Raw genomic sequence first — 26,192 nt, 5'->3', positions numbered from 1 at the left:
TGCAGTTGGACAGAAGTCACACAAAGGCCAGCCAACAGTGAGTTTAATATTACTGGATCATACAACATCCAGAGGTTGACTTATAAACACAAATAAAACATACATAAAGAACAGCTAAATTCTCATATAAAAGTCATTATAATACTTTTAGCACTTTACTATTTGCATATCCATATAAGCTTACCAGTTGGGGCACATATGATTGTATTCTTGCCACTGTATGCAGGCAGAGCCAACTCTTCTTGATACTTTCTCAGCTTCAGATTTTTTATTGATGGTGGCATAGTACCTAAAATCACATACGTTTTGATAAGATTAATATTACCACTATTAAAGTATTGACACCTATGCACTAAAACTGACTATTAGCCCCTGAGCGGATTTCAGCAACGTGTATCAGTGTGCGATAGGCAGGGACGTCAGAGAGTGCATAGGCAGCACTGTGTGATGGGATCACTTATGTGCTAAGCAGCAATGCGCTCTAACAGTACAGTTTAGTTCAGTTGTGAAAAGCAACATGACACTGAAATAGTTTACAAAATGAGTAATCCTTAATGGATATTCATAAACGCAGTGATAATTGTACAGTGTCAAATTAGCCTATAGCTGTTGGTTACTTTTCTAGGTGCCAGCTAGTTGATAAGCAACCGATGACTTTGATAGGCTCAGCTTATTCCCCCTTCTTTGCAGTGGATATTCAGGAGAATATTTTCTAGATGACTAAATTAGTAATACTAATAAATAATCTGAGAGCCAACGCAAACTTTGTACTGCAACATGAAATATGCCCACTGCCATGTCATGTGATTGCTCAAAAGCTTGCTCAAATGCACACCTGATGCTGCTAGGTAGCTGGCCTTCAACTGAACAATATTCAGCATTTAACGTCTAAGGCCAGGATCACGCATGCATTAAAAAAATAGTCAGTTCACGGATCAGAACGAAATGAATCCGAACAGATGTGAACGGAACCAATATTAACCTAAAGATCCGTTCACATTGGTCTGTTAGAACAGATCCATTCTGCACGATCCACTGAACGGACCACAAATTTCCTGCTGAGCCCAGCGGAACGAAAACGGAAGCTAAGGCACTGCATTGAGGGGCAATGAGGGAACACATTTCTACACACTAGTGAAGAAATGGACTGTTCTAGCCAGCTAAATCCACTTTGGTGATGGGGGTCTGGGGGGAGGAGGGGGAGGAGGGGATATCGGGAAACAGAACGGAAGCAGCTAAAAGGCAACAGATCCGGTAATCGGAGTTTTCATGGCTCCGTTTGCCACGTCATTACCAGTGTGAACTGGGCATAAATGTTACGCAAAAACCATGTTTCAGAGGTTTGATGTAATTATTTAAGAGGGAGCAAAATTTCAGTAAAGGGTTTCAGTAAATTTTAAGAATTGGTCCAGGGTCAGGATACATCTGACGTCACAATGTCTTACAACAACAGGCACACTAAGATCCCTTGAGCCACACTGGCTACCACAACTCTGCTTAATATACATATGGCTCCATAATAGTACTCACTGGCCACTTTTGGAAGCTTTGCAGCATTCTCCTGATCCTGTCCAGATTCTTCAGGAGCTAAATTGTAAAATTGTACATTATTATTATTCAGTTGAGTTAAATATGAGATTAGATAAGATGACAGCAATCTGTTTTAGCAATGATACTTATGCCTTAAAGAGAACCCGAGGTGGGTTTGAAGAATATTATCTGCATACAGAGGCTGGATCTGCCTATACAGCCCAGCCTCTGTTGCTATCCCAAACCCCCCTAAGGTCCCCCTGCACTCTGCAATCCCTCATAAATCACAGCCACGCTGCTGACAAACAGCTTGTCAGAGCTGGCTGTGTTTATCTCTATAGTGTCAGTCTGCTGCTCTCCCCGCCTCCTGCAGAACTCCAGTCCCCGCCTGCATCCCTCCCCTCCCTGCTGATTGGAGGGAAGGGACGGGGGCAGGGACCGGAGCTATGCAGGAGGCGGGGGAGCAGCTGAGACTGACACTACAGATGTAAACAAAGCCTCACAGCACAGCTGTGATTTATGAGGGATTGCAGAGTGCAGGGGGACCTTAGTGGGGTTTGGGATAGCAACAGAGGCTGGGCTGTATAGGCAGATCCAGCCTCTGTATGCAGATAACATTCTTTAAACACACCTCGGGTTCTCTTTAAGCAATTAATAATTTCTGACAGGTCCAACCTGAAAACCGATTGATCAATTTTGTGCAGAAGTGATTGGAAAAATCGACCAGAAAAAGAACCGATCGAAAATCAGACCAGACCGATTGGAAAGCATCTATTTTACACGTCAATCTGACAGGACATTCCATGTTGTGTACCAAGCATTACTGACCCAATTTTACTAAGCTTTAAAATATTAGAAGCCCTATGGCTTTTATTGTGATCCTACTTTCTGGGTGGAACATGATCACTTCCAAGCCTGTCACACGATGCAGCTACTGCAGCCCTCTCTGCACATCACAAGTCACATTTACCCCGGTAAATGCATTAGGGGGCATAGCATCATGGGCAGGCTGTCTACATTATATATAACTGTATATAAAACATGCTCCTTCAGTGATGCATGGCAGGCAGGGCCGGAGCTACCATAGGAAAAAATAGGCAGTTGCCCCAGGGCCCCAGAGCCTGTAGGGGCCCCCAAGTTGTTCCTCCCCCATCTGAACTGTTGCTCCCCAGGGACACTGCAGAGTCTGTTAAGTTGGGGGAGGGTCAGCAGCCAGCTCAGGGTCCCAGGTGGGAAATTTGGCTGCAACAAAGGGCCTCCAATTACGCTTTTTGGTCAGGTGGTGTCAGTTGGGGGGCCCCCAGGCTAATCTTGCCCTAGGGCCCCATTGTTACTTGAACCGGCCCTGGTGGCAGGCACAGTTATTTCAGTCTGTGTACACATGCCCATATAAGCTGCGTTGAAATCCAAATGTACACAAATAATTGAGGGGGAAAAAAAGTTTGGCGAGCTCCCTAGAGATGTTAACCCCACTATCCAGCTATGCAGATAAATGGCCCTTTCAAATCACCCTTGTCGTGGTGTCATGGAACTATCATGGAGGTGCTTATGCACTGTCTGGCCACTCCCACAATAACCCAGGGTCAATCACTATGCAAATCAATGTCTACTCATGACCTGTTTTTTTTAGTTTGACTATCGAGCCCCCACCCCACTGTCCTTATCTGCCTCACTCCCACCAGTATATGAACGGAACCCTGGAATAAGCATGTTCTCATTTCCTGCCACAAATTCAAATAAACTGCTTGGGATTAAAGCAGTAGGATCAGCCATAATATGCCAGGGAAAAAAACACATATATAAGTGGATAAATACTTGGATCTACTTACATAACACATGTATTGTACTGTCCATATTTTAATTTCAGTGAATGTTATATAGTAAATGAAGAGAATTCTGTTCCTGGTGGGAACCATGTCTTTTGCCCACAGTTTAGGCTAAATCCTGATGTCATTTCTGCCCTTTACATTTTTTCTTTTCTCCTCTAATCGCTGAGTCCCCTCAGCCTTGCTTGTAAACACAAGTGAGCAGGGGATCGTGTTTCAGATAAGCAGCTAAGCAGGGAAATAAATGGAAGAGGACTACTAAAGGGCCAGTGCTCCTTAAGTATGTGATAACTCCAAATCATAACAGCACAAAATGTTTTTAAAGTTTTGAATTTAGGATTAGCATCTTTATCACTAAATATACTCAGACCAGATGCTGTTCAAATTTGATTTTTATAGTGACACTCCCACTTTAATGGGAACAGGGATGAGCAAAATCCTCACTGGCAAGTTCGCAAGATTTTCGTTGAACTTCAGATCAGCCTGCAAGAATCTCACAAATCAATTTCCCAAAGCTAGCATTAGCATTAAATTAGACAAAACATTTAATCAATTGTAAATCAAAGTGGAATCCATCGTAAAATAGACAAAATGTCTAATCGATTGTAAATCAAGTTGTGATCGATCGCAATAAAATTGTACTATCTTTTACAGAGAAAGAAAATGGAATTGCCCCATGTACTTCCTTACATGTGCCTAAGCCAGCTGCATGATGAACAGGTTTGCAAGAATCTCGCTGAGCGATTGGGGCCAATTCGCTGCAAGAAATTGTTTGTTTACTTAAAGGACACCTGAACTGATAGGGATATAGAGGCTGCCATATGTATTTCCTTTTAAACAATAAAAATTGCCTCGCTGTCCTGCTTATCCTCTGCCTCTAATGTTAAGTACACACTTGCGATAACGATCATTCTAAAGAACTGATAATAAACCTGTCGAATGAGGGAGGAATTATTGGAATGCCACGATGGAATAAGACAACTGTTATACACATATCACGATAGTTGTCAAGAAAAGGAACGTTAAAATGAGAAGTATGCGCACGCAAATGGATGTTACATGGGGTTACAATAGAGCATAGTTCATTTTAACCCCCTTGCCGTTCCATTTCTGACGGCAAGGGGGCAGCGCAGCACTTTTTTTTAAAAAAATTTTTTTTAAATCATGTAGCGAGCCCAGGGCTCGCTACATGATAGCCGCTGACAAGAGGCATCTCTCTACTCAATAAGCAGGAAATCCTGTTCAGAACGGGATTTCCTGCTGGGCTTCCCCGGTCGCCATGGCGACCGGGCGGGATGACGTCACCGACGTCATGGACGTCGTGACGTCAGAGGGAATCCCGATCCACCCCTCAGCGCTGCCTGGCACTGATTGGCCAGGCTGCGCAAGGGGTCTGGAGGGGGGGGGGGGCGGCGCGGTGGGTAGCGGCGAATTGGCGGCGATTGGAAAATGCACGCAGCTAGCAAAGTGCTAGCTGCGTGCAGTAAAAAAAAAAAATTTGAAAAATCGGCCCAGCGAGGCCGGAGAAATCCTTCTGTGCAGGTTACTCCGAGCTGAGCTCGGGATAACCGGCAAGAAGGTTAATACAAACTATAGTTTGTATAACAAATATTAACATTAGCAATAGAAGGATAATTATAAGTCGTGCTAAACAGGAAGTAGTAGAAATGTTATTTTCTGACGCATGTGTACATTCCCTTTGTAATGATCATTATCGGCAGAGAACTATACACACGTTTGTTTTGTAACGATTGTCATTCAATATGATCCCTCCTGGCGGATTTTTTCCCCTTGCCGATATCACTTGTCCGTCGTTGTATTTAATGATCGCTCTGTAAACTTCTTTAGCCGACTGTCAGCAGAGCGATCCTTAAGCTGCTGTTAGGAACGACCATAGTCACAAGTGTGTGCTTACCATAATACGCTTTTGGCTACAGACCCTGAACAAGCATGCAGATCAGGTGCTTTGGCTGAAGTCTAACTGGATTAGCTACATGCTGATTTAAGGTGTCTGATTCAGACACTACTGCAGCCAAAGTTCACCAGGGCTGCCAGACAGCTGATAGTGTTTAAAAGGAAATAAATATCGAAACCTCCATATCTTTCTCACTTCAGGTGTCCTTTGAGGTGACCTTGAGGTAGTTGTAATCATATCTTTCTTATAAAACCATTGCATTTAAACCAGCTTCGCTTGCTGGCAAATGGCGATCACTAAGTGGTTAATAATGGCATGATGTGACATCATAGATCCACATGCAAGAATGTTCAAGGTCTCTTTGTTTAAAATAAATATTGCAATAGGGATTTTCCAGTATCTATGTTCATTGCGGCTTTCGGAAACCACCCCCAATATTCTACAAACAATATAATAAAAACTTAATAAAATGTAATACATTTAAAAAACCATAATACATATTTACAAAACACTGGTGAACTACAGGAATTGAAACAGGAAGAAACTCCATTGGATATGCTTAAAGTGGACCCAAACCAAACATTTTTTTAATTCAAAATATTTAGTTGCACCACTCTGACACAAAGATAAATAAACACTCCTTCAAGCCTATGAGCATTTCAGTGCATGCTTTTCACCCTTCTCTTTTCATAGCTAGGGTTATACAGGTGGCAGCCATTACTTCTGAGATTAGTAGGAGGTTTTAGATCATGGGTGTGTTTGTCATCAGCTACCCTCCCTCACAGGGGCATTGTCTATTTAAAATCTCACACAAGCTCACCTCCCCTGTGACATCATCAATAGCAGCCTGTGTTTTGTTTTTATCTCCTCCACCAGTCTACCAGATTCTGTCCCAGCAATATGAAAGGAAGGGAGGGGTTCCTCCAATAAATGTAAAATATTTTATATTTGTCATCATGCAGCTGAAAAAAGGCTGCTATTTATTATTATCATTTAGAAAATAGATTTTATTTTTGAAATATTGTATTTTTAATTTAGATCCACTTTAATTCACATTACTGCTATCTGTGAATCAGCCTGATCCAAGCCAGATAAACATTCTCCTATACAGTTTGTTCTATATCTTTACTCTGAAAAAAGACAGGATTTCCATCAGTCACCTGACATGCACTGGTCCTCTAGTGCAGGTTCTTCAAAGAATTGAATGTTCATGACAGTATTACTTAGTTGTTCTGTTTCATCAACAGGCTCCTTTTTTCCATTCTGGCTTTCTGAAAGAATGAAGCACATAATCTGAATTTAATGCATGCATTATCCTTAAAGGACTTACGAGGTGAAAATAAACTTCGGAGAATAACAATTATATCTATCCTACTTCTCCTAAAAATGTATTTTTTACATATCCCACAGTTTTATTTTATATTTAAATCTAGTTTTTAAGTTTTTACTGTTTCATTGTCTCTGCTCAATGACACATTCATTGCAGTATGCCAGAGCTCAAATCTATGATTTATTGACCCCTTTTATCTCTTTCCTGCTCTTAAAAGCCATTTACTGACAGAAAAATGTTTTATGCCTGTAATTACTTATCAGTGAGGGTTATGCTATAGTCTGACCCAGTCCGACCCGGTCCCGACCCAGACAGAAACTGTCACTTTCATACCTGATGTTTAACTCTTTCAGGCAGAGAAAGAAAAAAAGGAACACAGCACAATTATTTGAGCGCTTGGCACTGTGCATACACATGTCTATCTCATCATGTCACATGTCACCTCGTAAGTCCTTTAACAATAAACAAAGCACCTATGCTGGAGAATATCCCCTTCCTTGCTTTCTGTCCCTATGGCACCAAGGGCTGGGATTAGAGCTCACTGTATCTCCATGGAAGGGAGGTACTGCTTGTCACCTGACTGCAGAATGCCAGAAACTGTTTGTTCAGCAGCCGTAACATGTAGTCCCCGATCCTCAATTCCCCTAAATCATAGGTGAGGAGTGTGATGCTGCTACAACAAAGGGATTATGCTTGAATGAAGGAGATAATTATGTGATCAAATAATCAGCAGAAACAATGGGTGTATGCACTAAACTGCATTAAAGGGACACTTAAGTCAAAAAAAAAAAATGAGTTTTACTCACCTGGGGCTTCCAATAGCCCCCTGCAGCTGTCCAGTGCCCTTGCCGTCTCCCTCCGATCCTCCTGGCCCTGCCGGCAGCCACTTCCTGTTTCGGTGACAGGAGCTGACAGGCTGGGGATACGAGTGATTCTTCGTGTTCCTGGCCACAATAGCGCCATCTATGCTGCTATAGCATATATCATATACCATATAGCAGCATAGAGGGTGCTAATGTGTCTGGGAACGCGAAGAATCACTCGCGTCCCCAGCCTGTCAGCTCCTGTCACCGAAACAGGAAGTGGCTGCCGGTGCGGCCAGGAGGATCGGAGGGAGACGGCGAGGGCACCGGACAGCTGCAGCGTGCTATTGGAAGCCCTAGGTGAGTAAAACTCGTTTTTTTTGTTTGACTTAAGTGTCCCTTTAAGTCTTATTGCCTAATGAGTAGACAATGCAACACACTCTATTAATCGCACGTAAGACTATTAATTCTGCTTTATGCAGTTTAGTGCATACACCCCTATGCGTTTAAAATAAAATATATGTTTCCTTTATTGATTACAGTAAATGAAAACTGCTGTTACTTTTTGAATGACTCTCATATGTTATATTTCGATACTGTGTTGTAGTCTGAGTTTAGAATGCAGAGATAGTTTTTTTTGGTTTATTAGGTTTACCATTAAACTCTTGCAGAAGGTAGTGATTGAAATCTACACCCTGTTTGGGAGCTATTATTCCTGCCAGGGCATAGGTTTCAATCACTATCACCGCGTGGTCCGCTTGCTCACATTGTTCGTGCTACTTTGTTGTCGCTGCAGCCCAATCGCTCTGCTGTCACAAAAAATTGGGCCTAGACTGCAATGCGCTTATGACTATAGTAGACATTACATTGTGAGCCCCCTTTGAGGGACAGTTAGTAACAAGACTATAAAGAGTGTAAAGCGCTGCAGAAGATGTCGGCACTATACTTAATAATAGTAATAATAATAATAATAATAGTAGGAAGTCTATATGACGCTGACAGTAAATATTACATAAGAGGATGCTCTAATCAAAGAGATGGAGATGCCTGGACAGGATTTATCGTAAGTAGAGCCAAGAGGTGGGTTACTTATCTAAGCATGCCTGCTGCCACTCTACTCTACATTTCAGTGGGAGCGCGTCCTTCCGGCCCACCTGAACTGGGGGCACTTTAGCTATCTATTCTGAGGGAGCTACCTATAGGGGGTAATTCTGGCTACCTATCCTGAAGGCCCTCTGGCTATCTATACTGAGGGGGATACTTATACGGGGGTATTTCTGGCTACCTATCCTGAGGTCCCTCTGGTTACCTATACTGAGGGGGTATAAGGAATCTGTCCATACCTGGTAAGGTTTCTGCCAAGACCCAGGCGGAATCCGTTTTTTCTGGCTCTCTGCGTTTGTTCCCCGCTGATGACACTGCTGCTGCTGTGTTGGCCGCACATTCTGATAGGTGGAGGGTGCGTTTCAAGTACGCCCTCCGCATATGTAAACAATAGTCAACTGACTCCGATCAGCTGACAGCTTGGTGTCAGCTGACATTAGAGCTGACACCTAGGTAGGGATTATTGATGTGTGATTGGATGTGCGGAGTGTGGCCGGCCACTGATTGGATGAAGAGTTGTATTTAAACTTGCAGAGTACTCCCAGTCATCGCCCGTGATAAGCATAGCTTTGGCTAGTTGCTGGGTGCTCACTCACTTTTTAAAGATTGCTGGATATTGACCTTGGTTTGTATTTGACTATCCTTGTCTCTTGTGATTAACCTCTGCTTGATTCCTGGAATTCCTTGACTGCTGCCTAGACTGACCTTTGCCTGTTACTGGAAACTCTTTGCCTGCTGCCTGGACTGATCTTGCCTGTTACTGGAAACTCTTGCCTGCTGCCTGGATCGACCTCTGCATGTTTACTGGATACATCTTGCATGCTACCTGAACTGGAGGATAAGTATACTCAAACTAATCCCTGTCAGTTATTGAACAACTTTGCATGCCAACTCATATGAATTATATCACATACTGCCTGAAACATAAATTGCCTGTTGAATAACTTTGCATGCAGACTTGCTTGAACTATATCATACCTGAATTATCCATTGCCTGAATCTAGCATTGCTTGATCCCTCTAATGATACCTGGAAACCTGCACTTGTCATCTCTGCTATTACTGATAAACAATGCTGATAGCCTCATCCATCTGAACCAAGGTAATAACCCTGTGTGATACTGATGAACTATTGAACTGTGTTACTAGCCTTATTAGGGTTATAAAAAGTTATTCCTCTCTACCTCAGTCTGTAAGCCTTGCACGTTAAGATCTGGGGGTAACCGTAGTCAGGAGACAAATAACGTGTCCAGTTCATGCGGGGGCTTGTCTATAGGTGAAGACGTGGGCTGGGCTCAGAGCCACGGTAATAGATTGGGACATAGAGACTGACTGGGGACATAACCTGTCAAGCCTTAGGCCCCGTTCACACTTGCGGTTTAGTAAAAACCGCACCGGATGTCCGGACCGTACCGTATCCGGACCGGACCTGATCCGTACGGTTCCTATCCGGATCCGGTCCGGATCCGGTCCGTTTGCATACGGTTTCCGTGCGGTGTGAACACGGTTGCGGTCCGGATCCGGTTTCTTAAGGAGATACATCCTTTTAATTACCTGGGGTCTGGGAGGTCAGCAGAAGGGTCTGGGGTCATTGTTGGAGACAGGTGGACGTGTGGAGACCATCCGTGGATACAGAGACTGCAGTTGGGACCATGGATCCAGGCATTTTTTACTCGTAAACCTGGGAATTCTCTCTGTTGTTCGCCTCCTTCAGACATATCAGACATGTTGCTGGCAAAAAGAGCTCCAGCATGAAATCGCTGCTGCCCCACTCTTCGCTGGGCCCATGTGGTCCCCATCCAAAATGCATAGGAAATGGGGTAGAACGTCCGGTTTTTGTAGCCAGTGTGTTGTGCGCTCTCCGGCTCTCATTGCTTTGTATTGGCCGGATGGTGCAGTCCGGCTCCGCTCCGGATACGGCTGCCGGAGGAGCCGGACCAAAAAATAGCGCATGTTGGAACGGACGCCGGAGTCTGGATCCGGCCCGGATCCGGTCCGGCTCCGGTCCGGCAGAACGGACGCATGTGAACGGACGCATAGGCTTTCATTGCCATGCCGTGCGTCCGTTCCGTCCGTTCTGAAAGCGGTCCGGCTCCGGCACGGCGATTCCGGACGGCCACCGCTAATGTGAACCGGGCCTTACAGTATCACGGGTCCAAAATCCCCAAAACATGCAAGATGGACGCTAACGGGGGGCATTCTCAAATATAAATTCTCTGTGAACTGGTTGCTCAGTTGCGTATATCTGTGGAAGAAGTTCAGAGGAACTATACTCAAATTCAGCAACAACTCAATCATCTTGTACCCACTCCTGCTCCTGCCTCTGCAAATAATATTCAAGCCAATGAGACTGCTTCATCTTCTGCTCATGTATGTTTTACTCTTGTTCCTGAACCCAAACTACCTCTGCCTGAGAGGTTTTCCAGAGACAGAGCTAAGTTCAGGTTATTCGGAAGTGCTTGTTATTTACATTTTTTTTTTATGCCTAAGACATTTGCTAATGAAAATACTCGAGTTGGGGCAATTATTTCTTTGTTACAAGGCGAACCTCAGGCCTGGGCACAATACGTTTATTAGAACAACAACATCCTGCTCTTGCCAATACTACTACTTTCTTGGAAGCATTATTGGAAATATATTAAGTGGACAGGTGTTTCCTCTTAAATCTGAACGCATCATGTTATCCATTTCAGTTATATATGGAGAAAAAGTCCACAATTGTCTTGCTTTGGTTAATTGTGGGGCTGTGAGAAATTTCATGGATAGATCTTTAGACCAACAATTACACATTCTTACTGTTGCAGTATCAGAAACTGTTTGTATTACTGCTATTGACGGTTCTACTTTACAGAAGGGTCAATCTTTGTCCTCACCTTCTGAAGTTACTATGCAAGTAGGATCTATGCATATAGAAAGTTTGAAATTCTATTGTTTTGATATGCCTTCCTATGCAGTAGTGTTAGGTATGCCTTGGCTCAAATAGCATAATCCTGTGTTTGATTGGCAGTCAGGTCAATTGTTGAAATGGTCTGCACACTGTGAGGATTCTTGTCTGAAGAAAATCGCTATTGCTCAGACCAGTTTTGGGCTTGGGGAATTACCCACTGTATATCAAAATATTGCTGATATTTTTTCTCCACAGGTTACCGATAACAATAGAGTTTTTGCAAATATCAAGGCCAATGCATTGTCTTGCCTGTTTTAAAAAAGAGGTCTATAGTAGTGAACATGTTCCTTTGATTCCTAGGAGATGTATTGTTGCTGCTGGGGGGTTGTCTCCTGATCTATGCTCTCAGTTGTCTAAAGCTCAAGATCAGGCATCATAAGAAAAGCCACCAGAAAAACTCTTTGTTCCTCGTAATCTGAGACGCCAAGTTCTAAAACAATTTCATGAAGTTAAGTTGGTGGGTTATCCTGGGGAAAAGAGAACAATAGGTAGTCCCCGACTTACGAACGACCCGCTAATACCAATGGTTTGTATTCTGTGTTTCCATGGGAACAAGCCAAAAAGAAAAAAAAATTAATTGGACTTGTAGTTTTTGAGAAAATTGATTTTAAGAAAATCAAAGAAAAAATGGCTTTTAAACTTGTATAAGCAGGTACAGAGGGCATATATGACACAGAGGGGGACACTGGAGGCACAGAGGAGGTACAGGGGACAGGGATGGCATAGTGTTTTCCGACTTAAAGTGGATCCGAGGTGAACTTTTACTCATTGCATAATTGTGTTCCTTACATATAGTTTATAGGGCATTCCTCAAGCCAAATACTTGTTTTGTTTTGTTTTAGTACCCTAATTTCCTATAAACTAAATAAGCCACACCCACAGCTTCTCCAGAGTGCATTGGCGCTTGCAAGGGATTGTGGGATTTCAGTCTGGGCAGGTGAAAAAGGTGTTACTAGCTATAGATTTCAGAGGCAGAGTTTTCACAATCTGAGAGCTGCAGTGCAGATACAGATCAGTTGCCTGTGTAATGGAGGAGATAAGAGTGGAGTTTTCACAGAATATGCAGATTAGCATGCCTAGATACAGATAAGCTTGCCTGTGTGTGTGATTGTGTAATAGTGACAAGCAGAAAACATGTCTGCTCCAATTGTATCACAGGAAAAAATATTAATATACTGTTGAAGCTGTTTGAAGATAGATTTGCTGTGTAAACTATCTAAACTTTAGATAAGATATATAGACAAGTCACTTGTTATATTTAGTTTTTCATCTCGGATCCGCTTTAAGAACAGATTCAGGTTAAAGGGACTCCGATCGCAAAAATAGCGAAAACTAAAAGGCATAGGGCTGTGGTTTATATATCATTGGAAAGAGGAGAAAGAGAGCTTTAAAATGATATGCATCTTTCCATAGTTTCTGCACTGCTCGGAGTCCCTTTAAGAATGAACCTAAAGTCCATATCTCGTTCGTTAACTGGGGACTACTTGTATTGATTTGTTGAAAAGATATGTTTGGTGGCCTTCCTTGAGTAAAGATGCTGTGGCATTTATTAAAGGGACTCTGAGCAGTGCAGAAACTATTGAAAGATGCATATCATTTTAAAGCTCTTTTTTTCCTCTTCCCAATGATATATAAACCGCCGCCCTACGCCTTTTAGTTTTCTCTATTTTCGTGATTGAAATTGCCGCGGCAGCGATTTCAATTGCGAAAATTGAGAAAACTAAAAGGCGTAGGACGACGATTTAGGTGTCGCTAGAAAGAGGAGAAAGAGAGCTTTAAAATGATATCCATCTTTCCATAGTAACATTGTATTACACAGGGCGACTTTTTCCTAAAGTCAGCAGCTCCATGCTGAATGGAGCTGCTGACACTGGGGAAAGTGTCGTTCTGTGTAATACAATGTAACTATGGAAAGATGGATATCATTTTAAAGCTCTCTTTCTCCTCTTTCTGGCGACACCTAAATCGTCGTCCTACGCCTTTTAGTTTTCTCTATTTTCGCAATTGAAATCGCGGCCGCGGCAATTTCAATCGCGAAAATAGCAAAAACTAAAAGGCGTAGGGTGGCGGTTTATATATAATTGGAAAGAGGAGAAAGAGAGCTTTAAAATGATATGCATCTTTCCATAGTTTCTGCACTGCTCGGAGTCCCTTTAAGTCTTGTGCTGTCTGTGCTCGCAGGAAGGCTCTGCCTACTGCTCAATGGTCTAGTTCTATGAGAAGCATTGATTTATTTCATGTTTCCCTGTTGAAATCTGCTGCTAATTATCATCCAGATACTTCTTCTCTACCCATTAAAATGATGGGTAAAATGGTGGGGCGAAGGAGACTGATTAGGGACATAACCTGTCAAGCCTTACAGGGGGATACTTCTGGCTACTTATACGGGGGTAATCTCTTGCTACCTATACTGGCGGGCACTACTTCTAGTTACATATACTGGTGGGGGAGCCTTTGGCTACATATCTGGGAGGTTTAAAATGTCTTTAAATTTAAAAATCACCTTTTACTTCACCCTTCCAAAGCTGTAGGAGTTCGATGTGACCATATCGTTCCATAGCAATAATGAACTGCTTTGCCCAGTCTTCATCAGATCGGAGAAGGCAGTCAACAAATTTATTAGCTCCAGCAACATCTCCTTTAAGGTCTGTTTCCTGAATCCACAAACATAAAATGCGTCTGTTAACCTTAATATGATTGATTGCAGTAGGACTACAAGCAAATTATGAATAATTCTTTCAAACTTGGATGACAACTATATTACAGGAAAAACAATCTGAGCTCCAGGATCTTTGTAGATTTGCAAAAATGGAGGACCAATAGCGATGTCTTAGTATAGTACTACCAATTGGTTCAAAGGTAGGCACAGAGGAGAACATCACAACAGTAATCGCGGCAAGATGTTATGAGGGCATGTACTGTACAAGCAATTTAGATGTACCGTAGATAAAACCTGAACTGAGAAAAAAAAGTGTAATATACCCACCTAAGAAGAGAGAAGGCTCTGGCTCCCATAGATAGAGCCTTTCCAATCCTCTCTCTGTCCCCTTGTTCCACCAGCAGGTCCCTCAGCTAAGTTGTACAACTAGAATGGTGGAATACACCTTCAGGACTTCTTGTAAGGCTTCGAAAGCAATTGCGTCCTCAAGTATTTACTTAGACTAGCAGAACCGTACTGCACATGTGTGAGTCCAGGCTTGTGCATGCACAATACGTATGCGCCCGTCTTCAGAAGCACTGAGGGACACGAGTGCTTACAAAGCCTTCTGCAGACACAGCCGGAACGACAGGACGGAGAGAAGACTGGGAAGGCTCCATGAGATCCAGAGCCCTCACTCTTCTTAGGTCTACCGCATCTACCGTAATTTTCAAAATATGACGCACTTTTTCTCCCCGAAAAAATTTGGAGAGAAAAGTAAGTGCATCTTTTATTCCAAAGATACAGAAAAATCAATGCAGAGTGCGCAGGGAAGCTACCGCTATAATATACTTTACCTGCATCTGCCACCGCGATTCTCTCCCTCTGGCTCCAGATCCTGCATCTTCCACGATCCTCTAGTGCATCGCCCTCTCCAATCCTCCCCTCCTGGCTGGGTAATGTCATGCATGACCCCGGTGCATGTGCACCGTTAGTGTACTGGAGCCAGCGGTATGGAGGACCCGGCTGTTCTGTATAGCGGGAGGTGTCCCGTGTCCCTGCCTACCGCTGCCACTGAGGAGGAGCGCACTGCTAGGAGTGGAGAATCAGAGAGGGTGATGCAGGAGAGGATCACAGAAGATGCAGGATCCAGAGCCAGGGGGAGAGGATCACGGCGGCAAGAGCAAGTATAGTATGAAAGTGTAATGTAGTGCAGTGTAGTTTAGTTAAGTGCTGTGATGTGTAGTTTAGTTAATTGTAGTGTAGTGTAGTGTAGTTTAGTGTAATTTAGTTTAAAGAGTAACTGTCAGGCTGCAAAAGCTAATTTAAACCTCTATTCTCCTGTGTTAAACAGTTTAGAAGGAAGCCAAAAAGGCAATACTGAAGTTAAAAATCTCTCTTACTTTGATGTGTGCTGAACAGCAAGGCTGGTTATTCCCAAGCTCCTAAGGAGGCCGGCAAGACGCATAACAGATACTGCAAAGCATTCTGGGGCTGCCTCTTCTCCCCACTGCACTACCTTGGGTCATCTACTTCATTTCCCTATCAAGCCCTAAGGCTGCTTTCACAGTGAGAAGTTACAGGCTCATGTTACAGCAGCTTGTAACAGCAGCCTAAACTCACAGCACTGAAAAATCACAGGGCACATGTTCCGTTACAGTATACTGCATGAGTCTGCTATTGTTCCTAGCCACATGGCTAATTAATATTCACTGCACAGTAGTGTTGTCCATAAGGGCCCTTTTCCACCTGCAGTCGCTAGCGTTCACGCTGAACGCTAGCGATTGCTGAATCGCAAAACCGGCGATTCCCCGACGCTCGCGGCCGCGATTTTGCTATGCTATGCACTGCATAGCAAAATCGCGGCAAATATCGCTTCGCCGCGCGTTCGCGTTCCCGTCAAAAGCGAATCGCGGTAGTGGAAATGACCTACCGCGATTCCTATGTTAAAAAGCAAACCATAGCGATTGTAAAATCGCTAGCGGTTTGCGTTTTTGCGATTCAGCCAGCGCAAACGCGCTGGTGGAATAGGGCCTTTAGGATCTTTTTTGTGAGTCGAATCATCAGGAAGCAGGGAGGATATGACATCACAATTGGCTTCATAGGAGACAGACAAACATGGAACCTGCCATGAGCTGTCAGGAGCATCATTCTCTGCAAATACTATATAAAAATTCTGTGAAATCCAAACGTGGACAGTGAAATGCATATGTAATGTAAGTACAGCCAATATTTAGCTACTGATATATTGTTTTTTTTTTCTCTGAGACCTTATACCTAACAGCTCCTCTTTAAGTGTAGTGTAGCGTATTGCAGTGTACCTTAGTTGGTAGGGCAGCAGGGATAAGTGTAGTGTAGTGTAACTGGTAGGAGCAACAGGGATTAGTGTAGTGCAGCTGGGCAGTGTAGTGTAGATAGAGTAGTTTAGTGACAGTTTTTTGGGTGTAAAAATGTCCATAAGACACCCCTGCAGTATAGACACACCTAGGTTGTTGTTTTTTTCCTGATTTTTGCCCTCTAAACCTAAGTGTGTTTCATAAGCCAGAGCAGCTTATATTCCGAAAAATACAGTCTCTTTTTAAATAAGTATGGCTCAGCTCAAGGAGGACAACATGCCCAGATAATGCCTTTGCTTGAGGTCACTGTCCGCCAAGCTAATTTCTATATGTCTTTGTAACCGAAGCTATTGCGAACTTCAAGCTTCACCTGAGCTGTATTATTATCCTTCCTTTTATTCCTGGTGTTCACACTATATTTTTAGGTTAAACTTTAGTAAATTGCATTTCAAAGGAAGACTGAGCAGCGCTCCCTGTAACTTTGCAAAACAGACAGTTGAGAAAGTCATTTTATAAAGTACCTGTTTAATCTCCTCAATTTCTCTTGCCCGCAGATATTCCTCAAAATCGTCAACCACTTCCTTGGGTTTGATGTTATAAACTACAGTAGCTCTGATAAATTGCAGGCGGCTCTTTGTTTCCTGCAGTTGTTTAATTTTTTGAAAATCTGTTTTCTGAAGCGCCTCAGAAAGTCCTTTATACTCTAAAATAAAAATAAAAAAAACAAAAACATATCCAAAGCTTTAACAAATGTGGTAAAATGATATTATGACTCATCAGAGTTTGCAAAATCGTTGTTAAAGAGAACCTAAACTGAGAGGGATATGGATGTTTCTTTTTAAACAATACCAGTTGCCTGGCAGTCCTGCTGATCAATTTGCTGCAGTAGTATCTGGATCTCACACCTGAAACAAGCATGCAGCTAATCCAGTCTGACTTCAGTCACAGCACCTGATCTGCATGCTTGTTGAGGGGCTGTGGCTATAAGTATTAGAGACAAAGGATCAGCAGGAGAGTCGGGCAACTGGCATTATTTCAATAGGAGAAATCCATATCCTTCTCAGTTTAGGTTCCCTTTAACTTCTGCACAACCAGCTAAAAATGAATACAAGGATCATGACAGATGTGGTCAAGTACTATATGTGGGTTGGCTTCAGTCAGTGGATTATATATGGACCTCAATGTAAGGCTGACATGACATTGGCCTCAATTCACTAAGATCATGCTGGTGACAATAAGGCTAGTGAAAACTTATCACCATACATCTATCGGTATTTTAAGTGTTAATACACTAAATCTGAGCCTCATCTAAGTCACAGCAATATACAATCACAGTCTGCTTAAACTAATACCACACAAATAATTCAATGTTTCCATGTTTTTATTGAACATACCATGTAAACATTCACTGTGCTGGTGGAAAAGGTATGTGAACACCTAGACTAATGACATCTCCAAGAGCTAATTGGGGTGAGGTGTTAGCCAGCTGGAGTCCAATCAAAGAGATTAGATAGAAGGTGTTGGTTACCGCTACTCTGCCCTATAAAACACACACACCAGTTTTGGGTTTGCTTTTCCCAATAAGCATTGCCTGATGTGAATGATGCCTCACACAAAACAGCTCTCAGAAGACCTACGATTAAAAATGGTTGACTTGCATAAAGCTGGAAAGGGTTATAAAAGTATCTCCAAAAGCCTTGCTGTTCATATCAATGGAGAAAGTTCAGCACTGCTGCTACTCTCCCTAGGAGTGGCCGTCCTGTAAAGATGACTGCAAGAGCACAGCTCAGAATGCTCAATGAGGTAAAGAAGAATCCTAGAGTGTCAGCTAAAGAAAGTTCATTATTTTCTGTAATGTACTGATAAACATTAGACTTTCATTTATTTTAGATTCATTACACACAACTGAAGTAGTTCACGCCTTTTATTGTTTTAATATTGATGATTTTGGCATACAGCTCATGAAAACCCAAAATTCCTATCTCAAAAAATGAGCATATCATGAAAGGGTTCTCTAAACGGGTTATTAACCTAATCATCTGAATCAACTAATTAACTCTAAACACCTGCAAAACATTCCTGAGGCTTTTAAAAAATCCCAGCCTGGTTTATTACTCAAAACTGCAATCATGGGTAAGACTGCCGACCTGACTGCTGTCCAGAAGGCCATCATTGACACCCTCAAGCAAGAGGGTAAGACACAGAAAGAAATTTCTGAACGAATCGGCTGTTCCCAGAGTGCTGTATCAAGGCACCTCAGTGGGAAGTCTGTGGGAAGGAAAAAGTGTGGCAGAAAACGCTGCACAACCAGAAGAGGTGACCGGACCCTGAGGAAGATTGTGGAAAAGGGCCGATTTCAGACCTTGGGGGACCTGCGGAAGCAGTGGACTGAGAAACATCCAGAGCCACCGTGTACAGCCGTGTGCAGGAAATGGGCTACAGGTGCCGCATTCCCCAGGTCAAGCCACTTTTGAACCAGAAACAGCGGCAGAAGCACCTGACCTGGGCTACAGAGAAGCAGCACTGGACTGTTGCTCAGCGGTCCAAAGTACTTTTTCCTGGATGAAAGCAACTTTTGCATGTCATTCGGAAATCAAGGTGCCAGAGTCTGGAGGAAGACTGGGGAGAGGGAAATGCCAAAGTGCCTGAAGTCCAGTGTCAAGTACCCACAGTCAGTGGGTCACTTCATGCTTCCATCTGCTGAAAAGCTTTATGGTGATGATTTCATTTTTCAGCACGACCTGGCACCTGCTCACAGTGCCAAAACCACTGGTAAATGGTTTACTGACCATGGTATTACTGTGCTTAATTGGCCTGCCAACTCTCCTGACCTGAACCCCATAGAGAATCTGTGGGATATTGTGAAGAGAAAGTTGAGAGACGCAAGACCCAACACTCTGGATGAGCTTAAGGCCGCTATTGAAGCACCCTGGGCCTCCATAACACCTGAGCAGTGCCACAGGCAGATTGCCTCCACGCCACGCCGCATTGAGGCAGTCATTTCTGCAAAAGGATTCCCGACCAAGTATTGAGTGCATAACTCAACATAATTATTTGAAGGTTGACTTTTTTTTGTTTTAAAAACACTTTTCTTTTATTGGTTGGATGAAATATGCTAATTTTTTGAGATAGGAATTTTGGGTTTTCATGAGCTGTATGCCAAAATCATCAATATTAAAACAATAAAAGGCTTGAACTACTTCAGTTGTGTGTAATGAATCTAAAATATATATAAGTCTAATGTTTATCAGTACATTACAGAAAATAATGAGCTTTATCACAATATGCAAATTTTTTGAGAAGGACCTATATATGCATGGTGTCTCTCTCTCTCTCTCTGTGTGCCTGCTGTGTACATTTCTCTATACAAAGTCCCCTTCTGCATAACCCAGTAAAAAAATAAAAGCAGACAGCTCTGAATCCTGCACTTCACATTGCAGTCTGTAGTAACAGTCCACTTAAAGAGAACCCGAGGTGGGTTCTAACAATGCTATTAGCATACAGAGGCTGGGTCTGCATATACTGCCCAGTCTCTGTTGCTGTACCGATCCCCCTAAGCCCCCCCCCCCCCCCCCACGTTCTGCTATCCCCACATAAATCATCAGCTGAGCTGTCGACACGCAGCGTGTTGCAGACGGCTGTTTATCTCTGCATCTGTCAGTCTCGCCGCTCCCCCGCCTCCTCCATAGCTCCAGTCCCCACCCGCATCCCTTCCCTCCTAGCTGTCGACTAGGGATGCTCATTCGGATTCCGCGGAAATGCAATTTCTGAAATTCCGATCGGAAATTGCATTTCTGCATCAGAATGCAGAAATCGGTAATGCAAGTGCGGTAGGCGGATTTCCGCTGGAAATCGCGGAAATTTCCACCGGAAATCGCGGAAATTCCACCAGACTTTAACCCTGAAAATTTGGTGTTTCTAGGACTTAAGGGGGCTTTGCTATTAACCGATAAAGCCGGCGGATTTTTACTGTAATGTAAAATGCAGAAAATCTGCATCTGCCTATTTTCTGCATTTACATTACAGTAAAAATCTGCTGACTTTAGCGGTTAATAGCAAAGCCCCTGTATGTCCTAGAAACACCATTTTTCAGGGTTTATTAAAAAGAATCTTCTGAACAAGATGCAAAAAAAAGTTTTCAAAAAGACCTTATAGTTTTTGAGAAAATCGATGTTAAACTCAGGTGGAATTTCCACGATTTCCGGCGGAAATTCTGCATTGGAATGCGGAAATTGGTAGCGGAAAGCGGAATCGGTAATTGGCAATGGCGGAATGCGGATTTACCACGGAATCGGAAATTGGCATTTCGACCATCCTTACTGTCGACAGCTCGGCTGATGATTTATGGGGGCATAGCAGAGCGCAAGGGGGGGGGGGGGGGAGGCTTAGGGGGGATTGGTATAGCAACAGAGGCTGGGAAGTATATGCAGACCCAGCCTCTGTATGCTAATAGCATTGTTAGAACCGACCTCGGGTTCTCTTTAAGGACGTCTCAGACTCAAAATTTGAAGATTTTCGCGACAGTTCCTCTTTAATATCAGTGGTATGCAAACGATTTGAGTGCTTCCTGTGATGTGATGTGATGTGACAAAAAGCGAAGTTGTGGTCAATGGATTATATTCAAAATGGGAGACTGTTATCAGTGGGGTCTTATAGAAGTTGATACTAGGTCTAGTACTGTTCAATCTACTTATTAATGACCTCGTACACAGGTATCAAATTTAAGGCCTGCTGGCCGAATGCAGCCCTCCATGCCATTTTATGTAGCCCTCAAAAGTTTGTTCATCTCTTTGAACTTTGTTCATCTCTTCATGGGGGGATTATCAGGGATTTATTTATTTTCAAAAGCACTTAGTGAATGGCAGTTGCTCTGTCTAACTGCCTAAAAACTGTGTAATGTGTGTAATGAGCAGGGAAGCTGGCCAGCATCATTGTTTAAACCCTTTTAGGGAATATCTTCATAAAGATTCAAAGCCTTGCTAAGAATCCCCTATGAAGAGATGGACTAGTCCAAAACCTGTCGCTCCTGTCAGATTTCTACTACCTACTGTAAGTGACAGCAACATAGGAGAAAAGTAATTTATGGCTCATTTTCCTCTGGAAAAAACGTACTTCTTATTTGTCTATGTTTGCACATATTTGAAATGTTAAAATTTTTCGCCATAGTGCCCTTTAATAAACAACTTGGCCGTCGACTTTAGATTATGGCCCCTTATGGGATTGACTGACCTAGTAGATGAAGTAGAAAGTAATGTTGCTATTTTGCCAATGATACAAATTTGTGCAGGAAGATTGTGACATGCTGCAGAGGGAGGATAGCTATATATTGACACGTAAATGGTAGATGCAATTCAATGTTGAAAAATGTAAAGTCATGCATCTTTGTTGTATCAATGGTCTAGCTAGACACCATACAAAATAAATTAGGTATAGAAGGGGGCATCAGATTTGAGGTATTTAGTACTGGTTGAAAACAAGATAAATATTAATATTTGATGCTAAGCAGCTGCAGCTAAAGCAAATACAATTTTGGGATGCATTACAAGGGAACTTAAAACATGGGATTCTAGCATGATACTGAACCTGTTTAGCTTCCTTGTAAGGTTGCATCTGGAATGAATATGGAATAGAGTTCTGGGCACCGCATAATAGGAGGGACATTGCAGTTTTGGAGCAGGTGCAGAGACAAGCAACAAAATTGATCAGAGGGATGGGAGGTCTCACCAGGAAAGGTTAGATAAACTGGGCTTATTTAGTCTGGAGATGCCTTAAGCCCCATATACACACGCTCAACAGCCGTCTTTTATGCTTTCACAACTTTTGTTGTGAAACAAATTGAAACACCTAAACAAAGTATTTTGCTATTGTTCAAAGAGCTGATAAGACTGATAAGAAGTCAATCCAAAGCCCCAAAAACACTCAATAGCGGTCTTTTAAGCTAGCCATACACTGGCCCGATTTCCTGCCGATCGACAGCAGATTCGATCACTGGGATCGAATTTGCTGTCAAATAGTTTGCGCTAAACGCACCTGACCGATTGATTTCCTCCTGATATCAATCGGTCCGTCGATCGCGCCGTGCGAGAAATTACCGATCGCCGGCGGGTAGGGAGCGCGTCGCTTGCGGCGTACGATTCAGGGCCTTTCGACGCAGGTATACATTACCTGAGGCTGGCTCCCGGGCATCCCGTCCATCAATGCTCCCGTCATGTGGCACCTCCGGCATCCTCGCATAACTTCCGCTGTCACGCTAGTAACAGCGGAAGTACAAATAGAGGGCGCTCTATTTGAACTTCCGCTGTCACTGGTGTGATAGCGTAAGTTATATGCGGATGCCGGAGGTGCCACATGACAGGGACATCACGCCCGGGAGCCAGCCTCAGGTAATGCATGCCGGGGGGGGGCAGGCGGCAGCTCAGCAGATGGTGAATCGGTTTCAGGCTGAAATCGATTCACAATCTGTTTGCAGTAAAGGCAGTCATACGATCCCTATCTGATCAGATTCACTCAGAGAGGGATCTGTCTGTTGGTCGATCTGATGGCAAATCGACCAGTGTATGGCTACCTTTAAGGTCCGTACACACGCCGGACTGCAGGAAACGATGGGTCCGTCGTCACCTCCTGCTGGGCGTGTTTTCAGCAGACAGTCCGGCGTGTATACAGTCTGTCGGCAGACTGATATGGCTGTTTCTGAGCGATCCGCCGGGCGGATCGCTCAGAAACAGCCGTATCAGTCTGCAGACAGACTGTACACACGCCGGACTGTCGCTGGAACGCCCGCCCAGCGGGAGGTGCAGTCCGGCGTGTGTACGGACCTTAAAGGCAGCCATACACTGGTCGATGTGCCATCAGATCGACCAGCTGACAGATCCCTATCTGATCGAATCTGATCAGAGAGGGATCGTATGGCTGCCTTTCCTGCAAACAGATTGTGAATCGATTTCAGCCTGAAACCGATCACAATCTGTTGTGGTGGTGCTACCGCCGCTCCCCCCGCCGGTATACATTACCTGAGGCTGGCTCCCGGGCGTGATGTCCCCGTCATGTGGCACCTCCGGCTCCGGCATCCGCATAGAACTTAAGCTATCACACCAGTGACAGCGGAAGTTCAAATAGAGCGCCCTCTAGTTGTACTTCCGCTGTCACTGGCATGACAGCGGAAGTTATGCGAGGATGCCGGAGGCGCCATGACAGGAGCAGTGACGGACGGGATGCCCGGGAGCCAGCCTCAGGTAATGTATACCTGATCGGATCGGCCGCCGCTAGCGACGCGCTCCCTACCCGCGGGCGATCGAGGGTAATTTCCCGCACGGCGCGATCGACGGACCGATCCGATTTCGGGAGGAAATCGGATCGGCGGGTGCGTGTTGCGCGAACGATTGGCAGCAGATTCGATCCCAGTGATCGAATCTGCTGTCGAAACTGCCGCAAATCGGGCCAGTGTATGGCCACCTTAAGGCTCTCACAACATTTCTTGTGAAACACCTAAAAAAAATCTCTTGCTATTGTTCAAGCAGCTGATAAGACTGATAAGAAGTCAATCCAAATGTTAAATTGACTTCTTATCAGTCTTATAATAGCAAGATATTTTTTTTTAGGTGTTTCACAAGAAAAGTCCGCTGTTGATTGTGTGTAGGGGGCTCAACAGTTGGATTTACTTCTTATCAGTCTTATCAGCTTTTTGAACAATAGCAATAGACTTTTTTTTAGTTATTTCAATTTGTTTCACAACAAAAGTGTTTTGACAATTGTGCTGCATAAAATACCGCTGTTAACCGTGTGTATCAAATTAACAGGTATAAATACATCAAAGGGCAATATAACAGCTTGGCAGATGAGCTTTTTGTCCCCAGGCTTGTGCAAAGGAAAATGGGACACGATCTGTATATAGAGGAAAAAAGATTTTTCCACCTATTGAGAAAGGAGTTCTTTACAGTAAGAGTGGTCAATATATAATGTGAATATATTACCACAGGAAGTAGTTATGGCAAATTATTTATCTGTAGTTAAAGGGGGCTTGGATGCTTTCTTTGCACTGAAAGACATCCATGGCTATAATTTCTAGGTAATTCCCAGTAGTGTTGATGCAGGGATTTTATCTGATCGCCATCTGGCATTTTTCCTTTTTAGGGCTAATTAGTCCATGCATTGTAAAAGTGCCCATACATCTAGCCATGATGGGCAGATTTGACCAAGAGACAAATCCCTCGTTAATCGAATCTGATTAGAGAGAGAGATTGATCGGCTGCCCATACACCGCAGATTGATTCCCGATTAATTGCATGCTGAATTCGAGACAGAATCTGCCTTGTGATGCCGCATCCATCACCTTGCCGCTGTCCCCTAATGTTCAAGGCGCCCCTGGTGCCCAGTGCACTATGCATTACCTGTTCATGTCCACCGCTGGCACCGGGCTCTGTCCATACACATTGCTCACGTGGTTGCCAGAGTAATGGGGGTGCGTGTTGACAACACACACGCACCCATGTGTAAGCTGGCAAAAACGTGGGGCACATGTATGGACGGAGGATGGAGCCTGGACCCAACGGCGGACAAAGACAGGTAATGTATAGTGCACTGGGCTTCGGGGGGCACATTGAACCTTGGGGGGACAGCGTCGGGGGTTTCATCACTCATTCCGATTCCGCTTGCCATTAGCGCTGTGCACCCGACTGACCACGATGGCCCAACATCTTGCAGCATGTCCAATCGACGTGCTCGGCCTGAAATTGGTTGCATCGTCGATCGGGCATGCACTTGGCAGCGCCGATTTTCATCCGAAAATGGTCGATTGGTCGCCAAGTCGCTAGACCTTCCTTTGGATCAACTAGGACATGTAAGGGTGCAGGCTAGTGTTAGTGTTCTGCTAGTACAATACTTTCTCTTTGAACTCGATGAATGAATGTTTTTCTTTTTTCAGCCCAACTAACTATGTAACCTTTTGTTTTGTCCTGCTTAGTCAAAAAGTAAATGGCATTCCATATATGATTTACTAACCGTAATGAATGTTATAAGTTCATTAGCCCTTTAAAAGTAGATACAAAAATGAAAAACCTGCTGCTCGTAGACTGTCTATGAATCCTTGGTACCATCCTTCATCTTCTAAATCTAGTAGTTTCTTCATGAACAATTCTGCAGCAGAAGAAGGTCCTTTTCCCTCCTCCTCAGCTTTAATTCGTTCAATGGCAGCTTCCAGGAAACAAAATAAAAACAAACTATACATTAGTATGCAGACCGACACTGCTTCGATCTTTCTCTGTACAGAAGCAAGAACTGTAAAAATACAGCAAAAGACAAATAAAGGTGAGATGTCTCCATGCTTCAACACCTATGACACTCATATTCTGAATATATGGACATACAAACTGATTAGATTTTTTTTTTTTTTTTTTTTTTTACAGAAAACACATAATTTATGGAATGTTTATTAAACTGTGTAAAGTTCTTCAGCCATAGACTGGGTGACTTCAACATTTCTGCGCACTCTTACTCTCTGTAGTATAGCACATATTACTGTATTTTCATGCAATGGCCTTTGATGATGGAAAACGTGCAAAGAGCACATTCTGTCAAATATGAATATGGCACAACCTTATTTTTATACTGTACATTACACGGCACTCAAACATTTTTAAACATTTCCTGCAACTCATAACAGAGGACAGTGAACACTTTACATCACTGACTAACCTTCAGTTGGCTTGGCAGTGAGTTTAATCGGAACCAAGTGGCACTTTTCTTTTTTTTTGCAATTTCTTCTGGTT

At 43.4% G+C, this 26,192-nt stretch overlaps 1 protein-coding gene across 2 annotated transcripts in view; it reads right to left on the bottom strand.

Moving 5' to 3' along the window:
• The window catches only part of RIGI (RNA sensor RIG-I), a 108,249-nt gene that overhangs the window by 59,139 nt on the left and 22,918 nt on the right, over window positions 1-26,192 (bottom strand). For both annotated transcript variants that reach the window (XM_068234363.1, XM_068234364.1), the window contains exons 3-8: window positions 25,483-25,617; window positions 16,950-17,131; window positions 13,958-14,108; window positions 6,432-6,542; window positions 1,531-1,587; window positions 185-289 (exon numbers count right to left, since the gene is read on the bottom strand). In XM_068234363.1, the coding sequence (XP_068090464.1) occupies window positions 185-289; window positions 1,531-1,587; window positions 6,432-6,542; window positions 13,958-14,108; window positions 16,950-17,131; window positions 25,483-25,617 (741 nt within the window). The remainder of the gene's footprint in view (window positions 1-184; window positions 290-1,530; window positions 1,588-6,431; window positions 6,543-13,957; window positions 14,109-16,949; window positions 17,132-25,482; window positions 25,618-26,192) is intronic.

This window comes from Hyperolius riggenbachi, chromosome 1, assembly GCF_040937935.1.
Source record: "Hyperolius riggenbachi isolate aHypRig1 chromosome 1, aHypRig1.pri, whole genome shotgun sequence".
In the NCBI taxonomy this organism is placed as follows: domain Eukaryota; kingdom Metazoa; phylum Chordata; class Amphibia; order Anura; family Hyperoliidae; genus Hyperolius; species Hyperolius riggenbachi.
Note: the sequence above shows the minus strand (reverse complement) of the source record. Positions and strands in the feature narration are given on the sequence as shown.